The 15,604-nt window shown below is 42.9% G+C and overlaps 1 protein-coding gene across 1 annotated transcript in view; it reads left to right on the forward strand.

The window, feature by feature from the left end:
* LOC147747232 (sterol carrier protein 2-like) overlaps positions 1-15,604 on the forward strand; it is a 382,719-nt gene that overhangs the window by 322,293 nt on the left and 44,822 nt on the right. The window contains exon 14 of the mRNA XM_086952451.1: positions 1,844-1,973. Within this exon, the coding sequence (XP_086808577.1) occupies positions 1,844-1,973 (130 nt within the window). The remainder of the gene's footprint in view (positions 1-1,843; positions 1,974-15,604) is intronic.

A 15,604-nucleotide genomic window follows, 5' to 3' on the forward strand; every position in this document is an offset into this window, starting at 1 on the left:
CGGGTCTTTTGTGAAACACCTGCTTACAAGGAAGTTCTATTTGTCCTTGGTGCCCTTTCGTAGTGCTGGGCCTGGCTTCCCTTGCAGAATGGAAGGAGACAGGAGGTGCTGCTCGATGCCATGGTGAATTGTTACTTTATATTAGAACTGATGTCCTCATTCTTGCAAAATTGAAATGGTTCGTGCAGGAAACATCATGTCTACCATTGATAGCAGCCTCTCTCATTTATTTTCCAAAAGCCATGTCAAGAAAGTAGAGAATATTATTTATTTTTTATCAATTATGCACCGATTACAACAAGCAAATATTCTGTTGTTTTCAATAGTTCTCTGATTTTATTCTTCGCTACTGTTTACTACAGTAGTTTGTTTCTTATAGATTCCTTTTGAGCCGACAGTGCGCAGTTGTGTGGGAGTTTGCGGCACTGCTTTTCGCAGAGGAATAAAAGGAAAAATAAAATAGATTCTAGATTATTATCATTTTATTTTTCCTGCTGCAGCACTTCAGTGGACGGGGGAGGGAGATCTGCTCTACTCTGCTCTCAGAGCAGGGGGAGGAGTGGTGGGCACTATCTAAGTGAGCACGAATGTTGGGCCGGTCAAACATTGTGTGTGTCTTGTAAATGTGTGTGTCTTGAAAAGCGCACTGCTACCCGGAGGCGTCCTGGCGCTATAGACCACTGGGGAACCCGTCCTAGCTTTCCCTGTGAGAAGTTCCCTCCTGGGTATCTCCAAGGTGAAACCAGGCATCCCCGGCGTTTGTGGGGGGCCGGTGTGGAGATGAGGCAAGCTAATGCCCAGAGTTGCCGAGTGTGATCCCTGGTTAGAGTAGGCACCGAGGTGAGATTTATCGAGTCCGCTGACCCTGGTTCACAACCCTGCCGCGTCGGGAATTGAACTCTGGTCCTGGGCCGTCCTCTGCTTCCGGGTCTGCCACCTTTAACCAGTGAGCCACACCACTCCACAATGCTCACTTTGCTTGTTCTCCATGCAGACGCTATTGAACATGGCCAGCCTCAATTACAACCTTCCATTCTCTGGCTGCGCGCCGGTCCACGGCGCTCAGACCTATCACAACGCTGCATTGCAGTGTTGCGATTGGCTAGCAGGAGGCTGTTTCCTTCTTCCTTTGCAGGGAAGAAGCCAGAAAGAGGATTCAGGAGAGGTAGCAGCTGGCCGGCTAGCAGGCAAGCCGAAGGTTAGTGTTTTATTTTATTTTTAAATCCCCTCTTTTCCCCCCCTCCCGGCTGCTGCTTACCGGGAGCAGCGGCGCCTGGGAACCATTATGGTATGCAAGACTTGCCAGCATCTCAAATCACTGTAAAAATAAAAATAAAATAAAAGAAGTATTCTCAAGGAGTGAAATTATTTGGCAAGTGCTTCCCACTACTGTTGCCATTATAGTTCTATGTTGCCATGGAGGACAATATGATTGCCAATGTCTAATCTTACATGAAGTTGCCTTAACGTCCTAGAGAATTCTACAAAATGTTTGTATTAAACTCTTGAGTGGGCCAGAGTTTGGGGTGTAGTGTGCAAGGTCAGATGGAGTCTGTTGATGCCCAGTATTGCGCTAAATGTCTAGAGTTGTGCTCGAGGTTTACAATACAGTACCCAGGAACTGCGCTGCTAATTAAAGACATGACTGCTTAATTAGCTGAGCCGAATCCATTGCTGGGATCATGCAGGGTGTTAGAATTACCCAGGTTTCACAGAGCGCTTCATAAAAAGGCAGCCTGCCAGATGTGCCATGCTCACCTTGATCAATGGAAAACAGTAATTAGTCAGATTTTCAGCAGAGCCATCATCAGATATAATCACTGGGTAATTATTTCTGTTTCAGGAAGGAGAGCAGTATGTTAAGAAGATTGGTGGTATCTTCGCCTTCAAAGTAAAAGATGGCCCTGGTGGGAAGGAGGCACTCTGGGTTGTGGATGTGAAAAATGGCAAAGGTTCGGTGGCTGTCAATTCAGGTGAGTGTGCTTGTTTCTTTACTGAGAGGTCATGCCATGGCTACCTCACTGTGTCTTTAAGTTTCCTTCAGTCTTTCTTATTTGTCTTTTGAACCTGACTTCACTACAAACTCTTGGGAGAGACATTTCCCATCTACTTGTTTCACCATTATTTTGTTTATTCATATAAGGACTATACCTTAAAGAGCATATGATATAGGTCTCTTACTTATCAAGCCCCGAAGAAGTCCCAAGGGGCCCGAAACGCGTCGGCAGTCTTGCCCATAGCGTGCTGTGTTTTTAAAGAAATTTTCTGTGAAATAAAAAAGTAAAAGGAATTGTTTTCTATAATTAAAACGTAGACTAATGCTCTTTTATTTGGGAAGATAACATTTCATATTTTATGTTGGACTTAGGACATTAATTGCCTTTACTAATAGCATACTTGTTGTTTTGAGTGAAGGGCCATCTTTGCTTGCTTCTTCTTTGTATACACAGCAATGTACTGTTTCATGTCAGTCACTGTTTTTGTCAGAAGGAAAGAATGTGTAAAGAGAAAGGGGATGGATGAGCTGTTTGATTCGGAATTAAGGATGCTTAATTCTTCATGTTCAACTCCGGTAAGCTGCAAAAGGAATTGATGACCTATGTGCAACAGGTTGTACATAGGTTTAAGTAGAACGCCTGCTACATCTCTGAAGCATATCTCCCAATTCAGTCATGACCACTCTTGCCATCGCCTTCAGTAAAGGGACTAAATGGATATGGACATGAATGTTGAACTTCATTCACTCCTTGTACAGATGGCCCATCCAAAGCTGAGATCTGTTAATGGGACATCATGATTAAGTTGACACTACCATTGGTCACTGCATTCTTAAAGGACTTCTCTCTCTCTCTCTCCCCACTAAGCTCCCTCACAGATGGCAAAACTAGGCCGTGGTGGAGGCTGTTTAGTCTCACTGATTTTTAGCACCAGGAGTTTGTCTCGCACTGTAAAATCAGCACGAACGGCACTACTGATTGCGCCAGAGGGCGCTGCGGCTTCCTGCCGCTCAAGTAGACATTCTTCTCAAGTGGCAACTTCCTCAACACGAGCTGCAGATTTCTCAACACGAGCGGTCGCGACCTGCTACGACCACCCGCATTGAGAAATCTTCCCAGAAGGAGGTCTAGCGCCCAATTTTTTTCTCACAAGCACTCGGCAACTTAAATTTGGCGAGATGCATGAGAGAAAAAACTCTGGTCCGCGTTACTTCCCACAGTTTTTTGGATCACCCCCACGGGCAAAACTTCATGAACTCCGCGGGTGGAGCAGAATTTTACCCCACCCCTAATTAAACCCATAAACTCAGACATTAGTTCTCCTAACCTTTTTGTAGTATATTTCACCAAAGTGTTTAGATTTTTGCGATTTTGGTCCTGCCTAGCATATTAGCTTACAAGAACGTATATGAAAGATGCTGGGCTGGGAGCAAAGGTAAACTGAAGTCCTCAACAGCTTCAGATGGTTAGATGCTTTGATCACAACCAGGGCTGTGCAAAATTGACTTAATTTGCTTTTGCGCATGTCAGAACCATGTTCAGAGGGCCACGGTGTAAGCAGGAACTACGGGGCCCAATCATGGGGGATGAGGCATTTTGCTCCTGATGTCCAGGGACCCAACCTACTATGGATCCGGAGCAACTGGGTCATGTACACCGTCCGCACTTGGCTCTCAGTGTTGCTCAGGTCGAGCAGTTCAAGACTTCTCGGGGATGCCGAGAGGAGGTAGATACAGGCTGGTAATCACAAGCTCACATCTCACAATACATGCAGCTGCAATAAATGATTGTCCAATCAAAAACTTGCTTTTATGAAAAAAAGGTCTTTCATTTTACAGTAACTACCACAAAGGGAAATATGACCTGCCCAAACAATTTCCACAGTCCTCTGGGGTCAGGGCTTTAGTGTTTCTTATGAGGTTCCATGAGTTCCACTCTCTCCAAGTAGCTATTTCCCATTCTCTGTAGGCGCCAGTTAGGTGAAGCCCACTTGCTCAGGTCTTGGGAGTCCATTTCCAACGCTGTATAAAAGTCAGAAGTGTTCAAGGGGCGAAGCGTTGTCTGCCAAGCAAGTTCCCCTGCAGCCAACTGGCCTGAAATCAGCCTTACCCGCACCTGCAGGATCAGATCGACTGCAGTCCCTGTGTGTGCCTACTTCGAGGGTACTGGAGCTGCCGTGGCTGGCTCCGCTAAATTCTTTGCACATGGCCCAAAGCTGCCTGCACTCAGCAGACCACAAGTTTCTCACCCCCAGTCCTGCAGCCACAGCGACTGGAGGTTCTCCTTGACTCCTCCAAACTCTGTAAGTTCTTTGATCCCTCGATCGGTTGGTGGGTGGGGGGGATGCGACAGTCTGATGCAGGCCCTTAGACGCCACCACTGTGGCCTCTCCCCTCTGGTGATGATTCCGACCAGGTCACAGTTCTAGCTTGATTCCTGTGGCCCCCTCTGGCATACGGGGTCTCTGTCCTTCTACTACACATGGGTTCCGACCGGATCAGCTCAGCCAATTTCTTCACTGCAACCCCTCCTGGCACTCTGCACAGCATTCTCTTCAAAGGCACCTCTTACTGTACAGAGTCTCCAGTTTTCCACAGCGCTACAGCTCCTTCAGTATGGCAATCTCTTTATGGCGGCCCCTGCTGGCATATGGGGCCACCAGTTTCTCACTGCATACGGGTGATGGCCTGTTCGTCGCAGCAACGATCACAGTTTACTTCATGGTGGCATACGAGGATCATCTCCTTTCCCTGCTCAAGTGCAACGACCCAATCAGTGCAGCCTGACCATCACACCTTGCTTAGGGAATCCGCTCAACAGGATTCCCCACTGCTGTCCTTTCCCTCACAGGGCATACTGGTCTTGGCAAGCAGGGAGGCGCTGGTGCTCTAGAGGCAGTGGTCTTGGATTCCCTAGGTGATGTCCCCTCTCCCATCTGGAAGGGTAGCAGGTCTTGGCCCCCAGTCCTAGTCACAGGCAGTAGTCTTGCAGAGCTTCTGCTCTCAATACAGCCCGACCAGCTGCTTGACAGTTGACAAATTTTTTTGTCTCAATTTCCCCTTCTTATAGTACATTCCCAGACATCAAAATGTGAATACGGAAATGCCCTATTTATGGGGCTGGCTGACTATCTCATCACCCGTTTGCAGTTGATGCAAAACGCGGCCGTGAAACTCATCTGAAACAAGGATAGATAAAGCTCTGCGTCTACCTGCATAAAAACCTTGCACTGGATGCCCATACGAAAGAGCAACATTTAAGCTTCTCTGCCATGATTATAGAGTCTTTTATGACTTTATTCCTGTGATTCTCCGATCCAAGGTTGCCCCGTATAAGGAAAGTTGGAGCCGGAGGCCGCTCTTTTACTTCACAGGCTGCAGCCCAATGGAACCCTCTTCTCTTGGATATCCGCTTTACTGGTGACTATAAACGATTCAGGAAAAAACGTAGGAAATGGCTTTTTCCAGATTAATGGACCTCGATCTATTAATCTGATCTTTCCCCAGTGTATTGGCTGATTTATTGTACGGCGGTATTAGCACTGTGATATCCCTCTGGGATGAGTGTATGCGCTCCGCAAATACCATAAAATAAATATGTTTAGAGTCTGTGTCTTTGATGTTTATGTTGTGGGTCTGCTTTCTTTTGAAGTGCCTACTCCCTGTGCTCCCTCTTCCTCCAGAAAGCAGTCTGTTGCAGGAGAAGAACTCGAGAGCTAATAGCCCCACAACACATACCAGGGGAGGGACTAAGCTTCACACCTGGTTATCAACTACAGTGATGTGTATTATAGGGTCAACCCAGGGCCTTAGCCCTACCCTATGTGATTCTCTTTTTAGCTCCATTTCCTGTTTGAGATGTACTCTGGCCCCTTCCTTATGACTTCTCCCTGAATCAAAGAGCACCTTTTGAATTATGCTGGGTGAGCCTGGCTCTCTTTCCAGTTTGCCCTACCCAGCTTACAGTATTACGGCAATACACAGATCTGTCTGAGAGTCCCCTTCTACCTCCTCCTCGTGTTTCACCATGCAGCACTGGGTCTCGCAAAATGGAAACCATAGTCGGCCATGAACTGTACTAGTCACAGGCACACATACAGCCAGCTCATGTGTACAGCATACACGCACTGCACTACATCTTTAATGTATTCTACCACTCACAGGCACACATACACCCAGCACCTGCATTTAAATTAACTATAATTCATGGTAAATACATTTTACCATGCATTACAGCGAATTAAGTCAATTTTGGTAAATATTTACCATGAACTGGGATGTTCAAAATTACATGAACCAAGCCACCGTAATTTAAAATTCACAACCACCTGAGTTGGGTTTGATCCAATGACTTGCACACGAAAGCGCCTTCTATGGATTGCCAGACCACTTAATCATCTGTTCTCTTAGATGTATATAGTAACAACGGGTGCCCTATTCAGATCTCCCCTTTCCCTTTCTAAGAATAATTCTCTAAATCGGGCTGTAACATCAGGCGCAAAATAATATCTCGCAAAAAGAGATGATTTTGTAACTGTTTTGAAAATATTTTTTTCATATGTGTGGAATGTCACAATATACACCATACACGTGCTGCACAGCCCTACATCCTTCATGTATTGTACCTCTCACAGGCACGCATACACCCAGCACATGCATATAACATACACACACTCCACAGTACTGCACTAGCCTGTATTGTACCATTCACAGGCACATATACACCAAGCACATAAACATCACACACACACTGCACAGCACTACACACCAAGTGGATGTAGGCTAAGGGTGAGTTAAGCACACAGAAGCAGAACGTTAAAAGTGATTGAGCCTGTAGACCTAAAAATGACCTGTTCACTTTTACTGATTACTACTCCGTATGATCACTATACGGTATGCTACCACCACCGCGCCTGTGCTGCTCAGCTCCTGGTGAAGCGATACCAAAGGCAGCAACCTTTTTACGGCTGGGAGTAGGGATTTGAGTTCCCCTCCCTGTCGAACAAGACGGCAGTAGGTGAGACAGGCCTATGTCATGGTGCACATGCATGTTCCGTATTTGCCAATGCCAACAAACATTAGGGATCCAGAAAACAGTACAGCTGGGGCACTCTGTGTAGGAGTGCACGTCCATTACCATGCAGAGGACTTTGCAGTCACAATAACCTCATTATGGAAAATGCTAATTCATCATTTTGGGCTGTACTTTAGCATGAAATGCATCCATTTAAACAAGCCCGCCACAAATAAAAGATGTTTTTCCTTTGTGTTTGCTGTAAATTTTTACCGTGAATTGTGCGGTGTGTGGTTATTTTTTTACATGAACTGTACAAAATTACCAGAAATTACATAATTTAGTATAAGAAACGTAACACGAAATTCTCAAAAATATGCGAAATAAGTGAGTTTAATTTCATTTTGCCCAATCCTAATCACTGCCACCTGAGTTATATTTGACCCTAAGACTTGCAAAGAAAATCTTCTCCCACTGATTGCCAGACCAATAACACATCAATTCTCCTAGATGTATATAATAACAGGTATCCTATTCAGATCTACCCTTTTATATTCGTTAAAAAAAGTCTCTAAATCTGGCTGTAACGTCAGGCGCAAATTAATATCTTACATGGGGAGATGATTTTGTGAAATTTGGGCAAAAACTTTTGTTTTATTCCCTGTGTGAAATGTCACATAGGGTTCTAGACACTTACGTCCAGAAACAAAATGTCTTTTTACTTTAAAATTTGTTATGCTGAGATTTTTGATTGGTAATTAATCGGCACCAGCCAATGGCCTATGTCTAAGCTAAGGTGTTTCTTGTAGAATCATGAAAGTCCTTTGGATCCGCTCTCATTCCTCCAGAGGGTGGTACGAGTTTCCACCCCTAGCTACTGAGTACTTAAACTCCATCCTGTCTCTCATGGAACCTACATTATGTGCTGATGATCCCCCTACATTTTACACTGCTTAAATGCAAACCTCATGCCATCTGTATTCTCTGTCTCTTTAATGCTTTCTTCTTGAAGGTGGAGTTCCTACTTTACAAAAACAGCAAAATCTGCGTCTGGCTGCTCAGGCCAATTACCGGTCAATCACCAATCTATGATTCCCATTCATTGGCAAGCTCTTTGAACAGTGCACACCTCTCCAACTGCACGCTGACCTTGCGTCCAGTCACCTTGTTTGGGCCCATCAGTCTGGTTTCTGCTGCTGTCTTTTCACTGTGACTGCACTTTCATGTCCCCATGTACCCTTGGCAGCCTTTGATACAGCTGACCATGAGCCACCTCCACAACTCGTGTCAAACTCTTCTTTTCTTTCACCTTTCTGTTGGGACTCATTTTATCCAGCAAGGAAACCTTGGGCTCTGGGTCCTGGCCAATCCTCTTGGGTTATAGTGTCTACTGGGGTATCAGTCCTTGGGCCAGTCTTGATTTACATTTATATGGAGTACCTGGGGCTTCTAAAGGTGGACTCCAGTTTCCACCTGTATGAGCTCGCATTCAACTCCAATAAAGTATTCTCTCTTCAACATTCAGCTCTTCAGGACTGTCCCAGCACTATGAAAGGCTGGGACACAGGGGCCGGGGCGAGCTCACTTCCGCGACGAGGTACCGACAGACAGAGCGGGCCTCCCTCCTGAGCAGCCTGTCAGGTAGAGGTGAGGCTGGGCTATCCTACAACTGAGGATACCCTGTGTATGACCTGACAAACCAAAAGAAAAAAAGCAGGAATACTGGTGGTGTATCAATATTTATTATTTATCACATATTTGCAGCAGCAATGTTAATATCTGGTCCTGAAGAAAGCCGCTGATACACAGGTTGATCAACAGGCTGAAACATGCTGACCTCAAAGAGACAGTGGTTTTAAATCCATACCACTGTGCTGTTACATTTTACTCCTGTCAGGTAGAACACATTAATAAAACTATTTGGTGATCCTATCTAGGCAGTTTTAATTTACATTTTTCATTTCACACAGCGCTGTAAACCTCACTATAACCCATCATCACACATATGGGATTACTATCCTACTCCCTACCAACCTAAAACATCTCAGAGCTTCTTCCTTAATCCCGAAGTAGTAGTGACTAGGTTTTCCACACTGGTAAGGAGGCCCCATATGATGAAGCATGTCACCCTTGGGTGAGTGAGGGGTCTTATCCTTAAGGGATGTCTTTCCCTTGTGTATAACACATTTTGCAAATTAATATCTTACATAGGGAGATGATTTTGTGAAATTTTGGCAAATACTTTTGTTTTATTCCCTGTGTGAAATGTCACATAGGGTTCTAGACACTTACGTCCAGAAACAAAATTTCTTTTTACTTTAAAATTTGTTATGCTGAGATTTTTGATTGGTAATTAATCGGCACCAGCCAATGGCCTATGTCTAAGCTAAGGTGTTTCTTGTAGAATCATGAAAGTCCTTTGGATCCGCTCTCATTCCTCCAGAGGGTGGTACGAGTTTCCACCCCTAGCTACTGAGTACTTAAACTCCATCCTGTCTCTCATGGAACCTACATTATGTGCTGATGATCCCCCTACATTTTACACTGCTTAAATGCAAACCTCATGCCTTCTGTATTCTCTGTCTCTTTAATGCTTTCTTCTTGAAGGTGGAGTTCCTACTTTACAAAAACAGCAAAATCTGCGTCTGGATACTCGGTCCAGTTACCGGTCAATCATCAATCCATGGTTCCCATTCATTGGCAAGCTCTTTGAACAGTGCACACCTCTCCAACTGCACGCTGACCTTGTGTCCAGTCACCTTGTTTGGGCCCATCAGTCTGGTTTCTGCTGCTGGCTTTTCACTGTGATTGCACTTTCATGTCCCCTGGTACCGTTGGCAGCCTTTGATACAGCTGACCATGAGCCACCTCCACAACTCCTGTCAAACTCTTCTTTTCTTTCTCCTTTCTGTTGGGACTCAGTTTATCCAGCAAGGAACCTTGGGCTCTGGGTCCTGGCCAATCCTCTTGGGTTATAGTGTCTACTGGGGTAGCAGGCCTTGGGCCAGTCTTGATTAACATTTATATGGAGTACCTGGGGCTTCTAAGGGTGGACTTCTGTTTCCACCTGTATGAGCTCGCATTCAACTCCAATAAAGTATTCTCTCGTCAACATTCAGCTCTTCAGGACTGTCCCAGCGCTATGAAAGGCTGGATGTCTGGCTCCTTTCTGAAACTAAATCCTTCTTAAACAACTTCCTGTTAATGTCATCCTCTAGCTGTTGCTTGGCTTTCCTCCTATTCTCTATGGGTATCTATCCTTTTCTCTTTGCTACTGTTTAGAAACCCTGCGTTTCTCTGTAGACTGTATCTTAACTTCCATTCCCATTACAATAGGTTAGTGTCTGCTTGCCCTTTATGCCTGCATCTCCTGAAAAGGAATACACCTTACCATCCTGCCACTGATTTTGGAGCAGTAATCTAGAAGCTCTGGAAATCTATTTATTCCGTCTAGCTTTCTTTGGCTACCAGTTGTGTAAAGTGGAATTTCTCTGAACACAATTTTTAGTGGGCTTATGTTGTAGCCTGGTGTTCATGGTGTGGGAACCCCGGACCAGGTTTTTCCGACAGGAAGTTCCAGCCAGTAATATTGTCTTGAGAAAGGGTTGCATTGCACCTCAGACCTGTTCTTCAGCTCCCACCTGACCCTTAGACAAACATAAGGGGGCGCATGTTATTCTCTCCCCTCTACCCCCAGCCAACATTTTCCCTCCCCTCGGCACCTCCTGTTTCTTCACCCTTACTTCGAAGACACTTCCCATCTGCTCAACATAGGTGGTACATGTCTGCATTACTGGATGCATTTCTACATAGAATTCCAAATTTCATGAATACGGATAATGCGAGTCTGCAAATGTATTCCTCATTCCAAGGGATCTAACTGATAATTGCAGGAATTCAATTAATTGTGGAAATTGCCACCTGTATTGGAAATTCCAGCTGCCCAGAATCTCTATGCAAAATTCCTCACAACCTGTAACCATACCCTACGTGTATGTTTAGTGTACCTTGGTGTCTCTGCGTTTAGGGTATCTCATTACCTTTTTCTGCAGGTTTTTATTTACTGGAAATTGTTTTCTTCAACACAAAGGTAGCGTGTTCTCTTAATGTGGCTTTTCATATGAAATATTTGTATAGATGCTGTTGTAGATTGCAATTTGACCCTATAAATAAACAAGAGTACACACAGAAAACCACTGTAAACTGTCATTATGACTGAAATCCAGCTTTCTTCTGAGTTCTAGTTGCCTATTTGATCAGTCTCATATTTATGGTAGCACCTCTAGCAAAACATGAAAATTGACAATTGTAAGGATCTTACAAACTGTAAAAAATGTTAAGCCAGTATTTCTTTCATACTTCAGTTCACAGGAAGGCCTTTGGATAAAGTTAAGTTCAGAGAAGTTGTCATACATTCAGTTCTACTTGCTGCTGCAGTTATTAGCATGATCATTCCATTTGGCACTGCCCTATGCCTTGACTGGAGAAAACAAATGACCTGATGCTTTTGAAGCATTAATAAAATGCATTGATCAGAGACATGTTGGTATTTAGTGTTGAAGTGGTGCAAGTGTGCAGCTCAGCACAAGGAGAGGAGTTTGCTTTGGGAATCTTCCATGGGAGTTGATGTTGTAATAAACACTGTTGCCTCAGATTTTCACTGAGTGACACATAGATAAGATAGGTTCTCCCAGTGGACTATGCCATGAACCTTTCCTTTATTGTCCAACCATTGTGCAAGAGCTTGTTCTGCAAGATAAGAGAATAGGTTTTGCTGTTGAAGCCTTCGAAAGTAACCTTTAGTGATATTTCCTTAAACTCCTCTAAACCACCATTAAATATGTGTAATCACTAAACCTGTTTGTCGAAGGACAGCCTCACCAATGTAAAAGTCTTATTTCGTTTGATGATGACACAGATTGCAAGATATGAATAAATACTGACTTAATTAAGCCCAGATACATCTAAAGTGGCGTCTGTCTTAATCTTTCCAATTCTGCAGTTAAATCCTGTCAATTTAGACTAAGTGCTTCTTCAAACCAAATCAAGTTTATCGTCTACACTGCTGTGCTCCACATAAAGATTAGGGGTGATCTACTTTGTACATTGCATGTTTGTATTCTAACTTTTGTGTAGTGATCCACAGCCTTGAAAGCACGTCCACTGGTTAAGGGAATTACTTCTGTCGGTTGTGCATGGCTGAAAGAATGTGAGCATATTGTGTGACCTATATGGGAAGAGTTTTGGTGTTGAGGTTCAGGGATGCTTCAACTGTCTTGCAGCAAACATGTGGCTGTGATTAAGCATGAGGTGAAGGGAAGAGATACAAGTAAAATATATCGACACTAGTATATATATCTACAGGGCTTCGGTTAGGGGGTTTGCATATTCTAAATTAGCTCTACATATGCCCTTCATTGTGTCAACGTGAACTTGTTGCTGTGCTTTAAGCATGAGGTCCAGCAGAGCAACTTAACAGGGATGCAATTGTGCTTGCATATATTTCCCATCGTCTTTAGTTTGCTGTTCAAACGTTTGCATTGGATGGCATTGTAATGGTTTGCAAATTAGACACAATGTTGTGCCATTGCGATCTTACAGTGTTGTGTATACCTCAAGTGCGAGGTTTGATGGAAAGAGCAGTCCAAACATGAAGGACCAGCTATCTCTGAGGTGAACTGAGCCTGACTGAATCATCTGAATGGTGGCAGCTACTTCTATCAACTTCCTGAATTCGAGATGGTAAAGGAAAATCCTTATCCATACTGGTTGCGAGTACTAAAGTTTGATTCTGTTGCACCTGCTAGGTTCAATAAATGCAGAAACATTTAAGGTAAATTCTGTGAGAGACGACTCGTGTACAGAACATCTGTCAGGAAGCGCAGAGAGAGTACTAACAGATAATACACTGTCTCTTGAATGCTTATTTTCTCTTACTTTGCCTTCGCTGTATGAGGGTGGGAGAATGGAAAACTATTTAAGGAAGAACCGTATCTAAAATGAGCACCCTCTCTGCAGCTCGCGGCTTCTACCATAGCCCATGATGCTAATGTTGCAGGGGGTGTTCCATAAAGATTTCCCCAAAGTGAAGGGAAAATGGTATCATTATCCTTGTTGCAAATTATCCAACAGCAAACTTTCGCCATGGGGCATAGTTTGAGTAGGATACTGTAAAATAAGCCTGGCTATCCTTTATCCGTAATCTCTGCTATCTTGCATGTGGCATTGGCGAACAATCTCTAGGTGATAAGGCTCTAGGTTCCAAGAGGCGATATCTCTGTAGTCTCCGGTGTTTGTGGATAGATACCCTTGTGCCTTATAAACCAAAGTACAAATCACTTGCTCATACAACTCTTGCACTGTAGCCTTTGTACTCTCCCCGGGGACCGATGAATACCATTGAGCAACTATGAGCGTAAATTAAAGGTAATGAGGCCAACATGAATAATTTTGGGGCAACTCTTGAAATTTACAAAGACAAGATATGAACTTTAATGATGTCACTGTTGGACTTTAATGGTCCAATCAAATGCAAGAATACGTCCAGAAAACAACGTAGAGAGGAATGTAGATAATCCCATGGCTCATTTGTGCTAATCACTTATAAGAAAGTTTCCCTAAATGTAGATTGTTTTTAGTTGCATGTTTTTCTTTGCCCATTTGAAATTCAAGTAATTTGAGCGAGTGATTAGAGATTGGCAATTTCATTCCTGCTCTTGTAGCTGAAAGCCTGAGTTATTCAGTAATCGGTGTAAAGTGCAATAACACGATACCCTGAATACTGACTGAACTGCTTTCATAGGTTTTCCACTTTAAATTATTTGTGAATATTTATGAATATAGAAGTGACATTAAAAAAACTCAAATGACCCAAATGGTAAGCCGAATAGCAACCTCCTTGTGCCCTCTGCATTTTGAATAATCCCAGTGTAGCATAAATATTGTGTAGTTAACACTGGCACTATGTACGTGTGGTGTGTGTGTATGTGTATATCTATATCTGTGTGTGTGTGTGTGTGTGTGTGTGTGTGTGTGTGTGTGTGTGTGTGTGTGTGTGTGTGTGTGTATATATATATATATATATATATATATATATATATATATATATATTTACACATACATAAATATATAATACTAGGGATCGAATTAGATACAATTTGATCAAATGTTTCTGTACTGTATTTTGCACAATTTGCACACACATTTGGCTTTTTGCACTTTATTGAGATTTTGTGTTTTTTAACTGAATTTTAGTATTTGATGTTCACAATTTATAGAATTTGTATTGTGAGCAATACTGATTCAATGTCAACAATAGGTATTTAAACCAGTATTAGCCTTCAATGTGGCAGACAAATACAAATCTAATGAAACAGCAAATACTAGTGGTATTAGGACACAACAAACCATGATTGAATGTGACTAAAACAATGTGAATCGAAAAACTACATTGTAACATTAACAAATAGTATGTTTTCTATGTTTACAGCCGCTGTGTGTTATCTGTGCACTTGTCACTTTAAATACAAAAAGAAATAATGGGATAAAATCACGTGCTAACTTACGAGTGCGTCATGTAATCAAGGCTCCGGGCTGAAACGCGTCATGGTTGTCATCCTGTGGAATTAAAATAATTCACCAGCGCGAAATTTGTGCTCCATTCTTCTTCAACGGCGGGAGAAAGGAGGAGTGTTTTGGATGTGTGTGTGTGTGTGTATATATATATATACTGAAAAAACGAAACGGTTAAAGTGAGGTATGATAAAATGATCTGGTTTTGTTTAAATAAAAAAAAACTTATACATTCACTAAAAAAACAAAGGTTAAAGTAGACTTTGAAAAATCTTAAAAGTATTACTAGACCCACAGGTCTAGTGACTAGAAGTATCAACTCGACCTAACAATTCACTCGCCCCGCAATTCATTCTCGTTCCTACCCAGGAACGCCGTGCAGCTTCTTTTCAACTGCTCCGAAAGGATTTAAAACGAGTATTTGCAATGCAATAGGTCTCACATTTACAAGAGTTTAAGCTATTGGCATTCTAAATGACAATGCCTTTTGTTTATGTGTTGTTTTTAAAACATATAAATAAAAGGCATTGCCATTTACAATGTCAATAGCTTAAACTCTCGCAAATGCGAGACCTATTGCATTGCAAATGCTTTTTTTTTGTAAAAAGCACTCATGTCCCGGTGTCAATTTAATAGCGGCCGCGCACCTTTCTTTAGACGCGGCTCGTGTAAAGAAAGGGGGGCAGCCTTCATTAATGTGAAAGTGCGCCTAGAATGCGCCTAGAATGAACGCAATGAACGTAAATTGTTTCACTTGTATTTGTTACATTTGATTTTCATGAAGAAACATAATTATTTTTGCTTTAAATGCAAGAAATGTCATAAAAGTATGTCCATAAGTTTATTTATATCTGTCTGGAATATTATTCGATTGAATAATTGCACTTGAACAGTTCATTGTTTGATTTTGAATATTTAAGCACAGAGTCTCAGAAGACTCAATAAGCACAGTGCGCAGCGAATCCTTGGTGGTTTGTTTAGAGCTAATGTTTGTCTAGCACCTGAGAGGCAGCAAGTGCGAC

Source organism: Lissotriton vulgaris, chromosome 1_1 (assembly GCF_964263255.1).
Source record: "Lissotriton vulgaris chromosome 1_1, aLisVul1.2, whole genome shotgun sequence".
Taxonomy (NCBI): Eukaryota; Metazoa; Chordata; class Amphibia; order Caudata; family Salamandridae; genus Lissotriton; species Lissotriton vulgaris.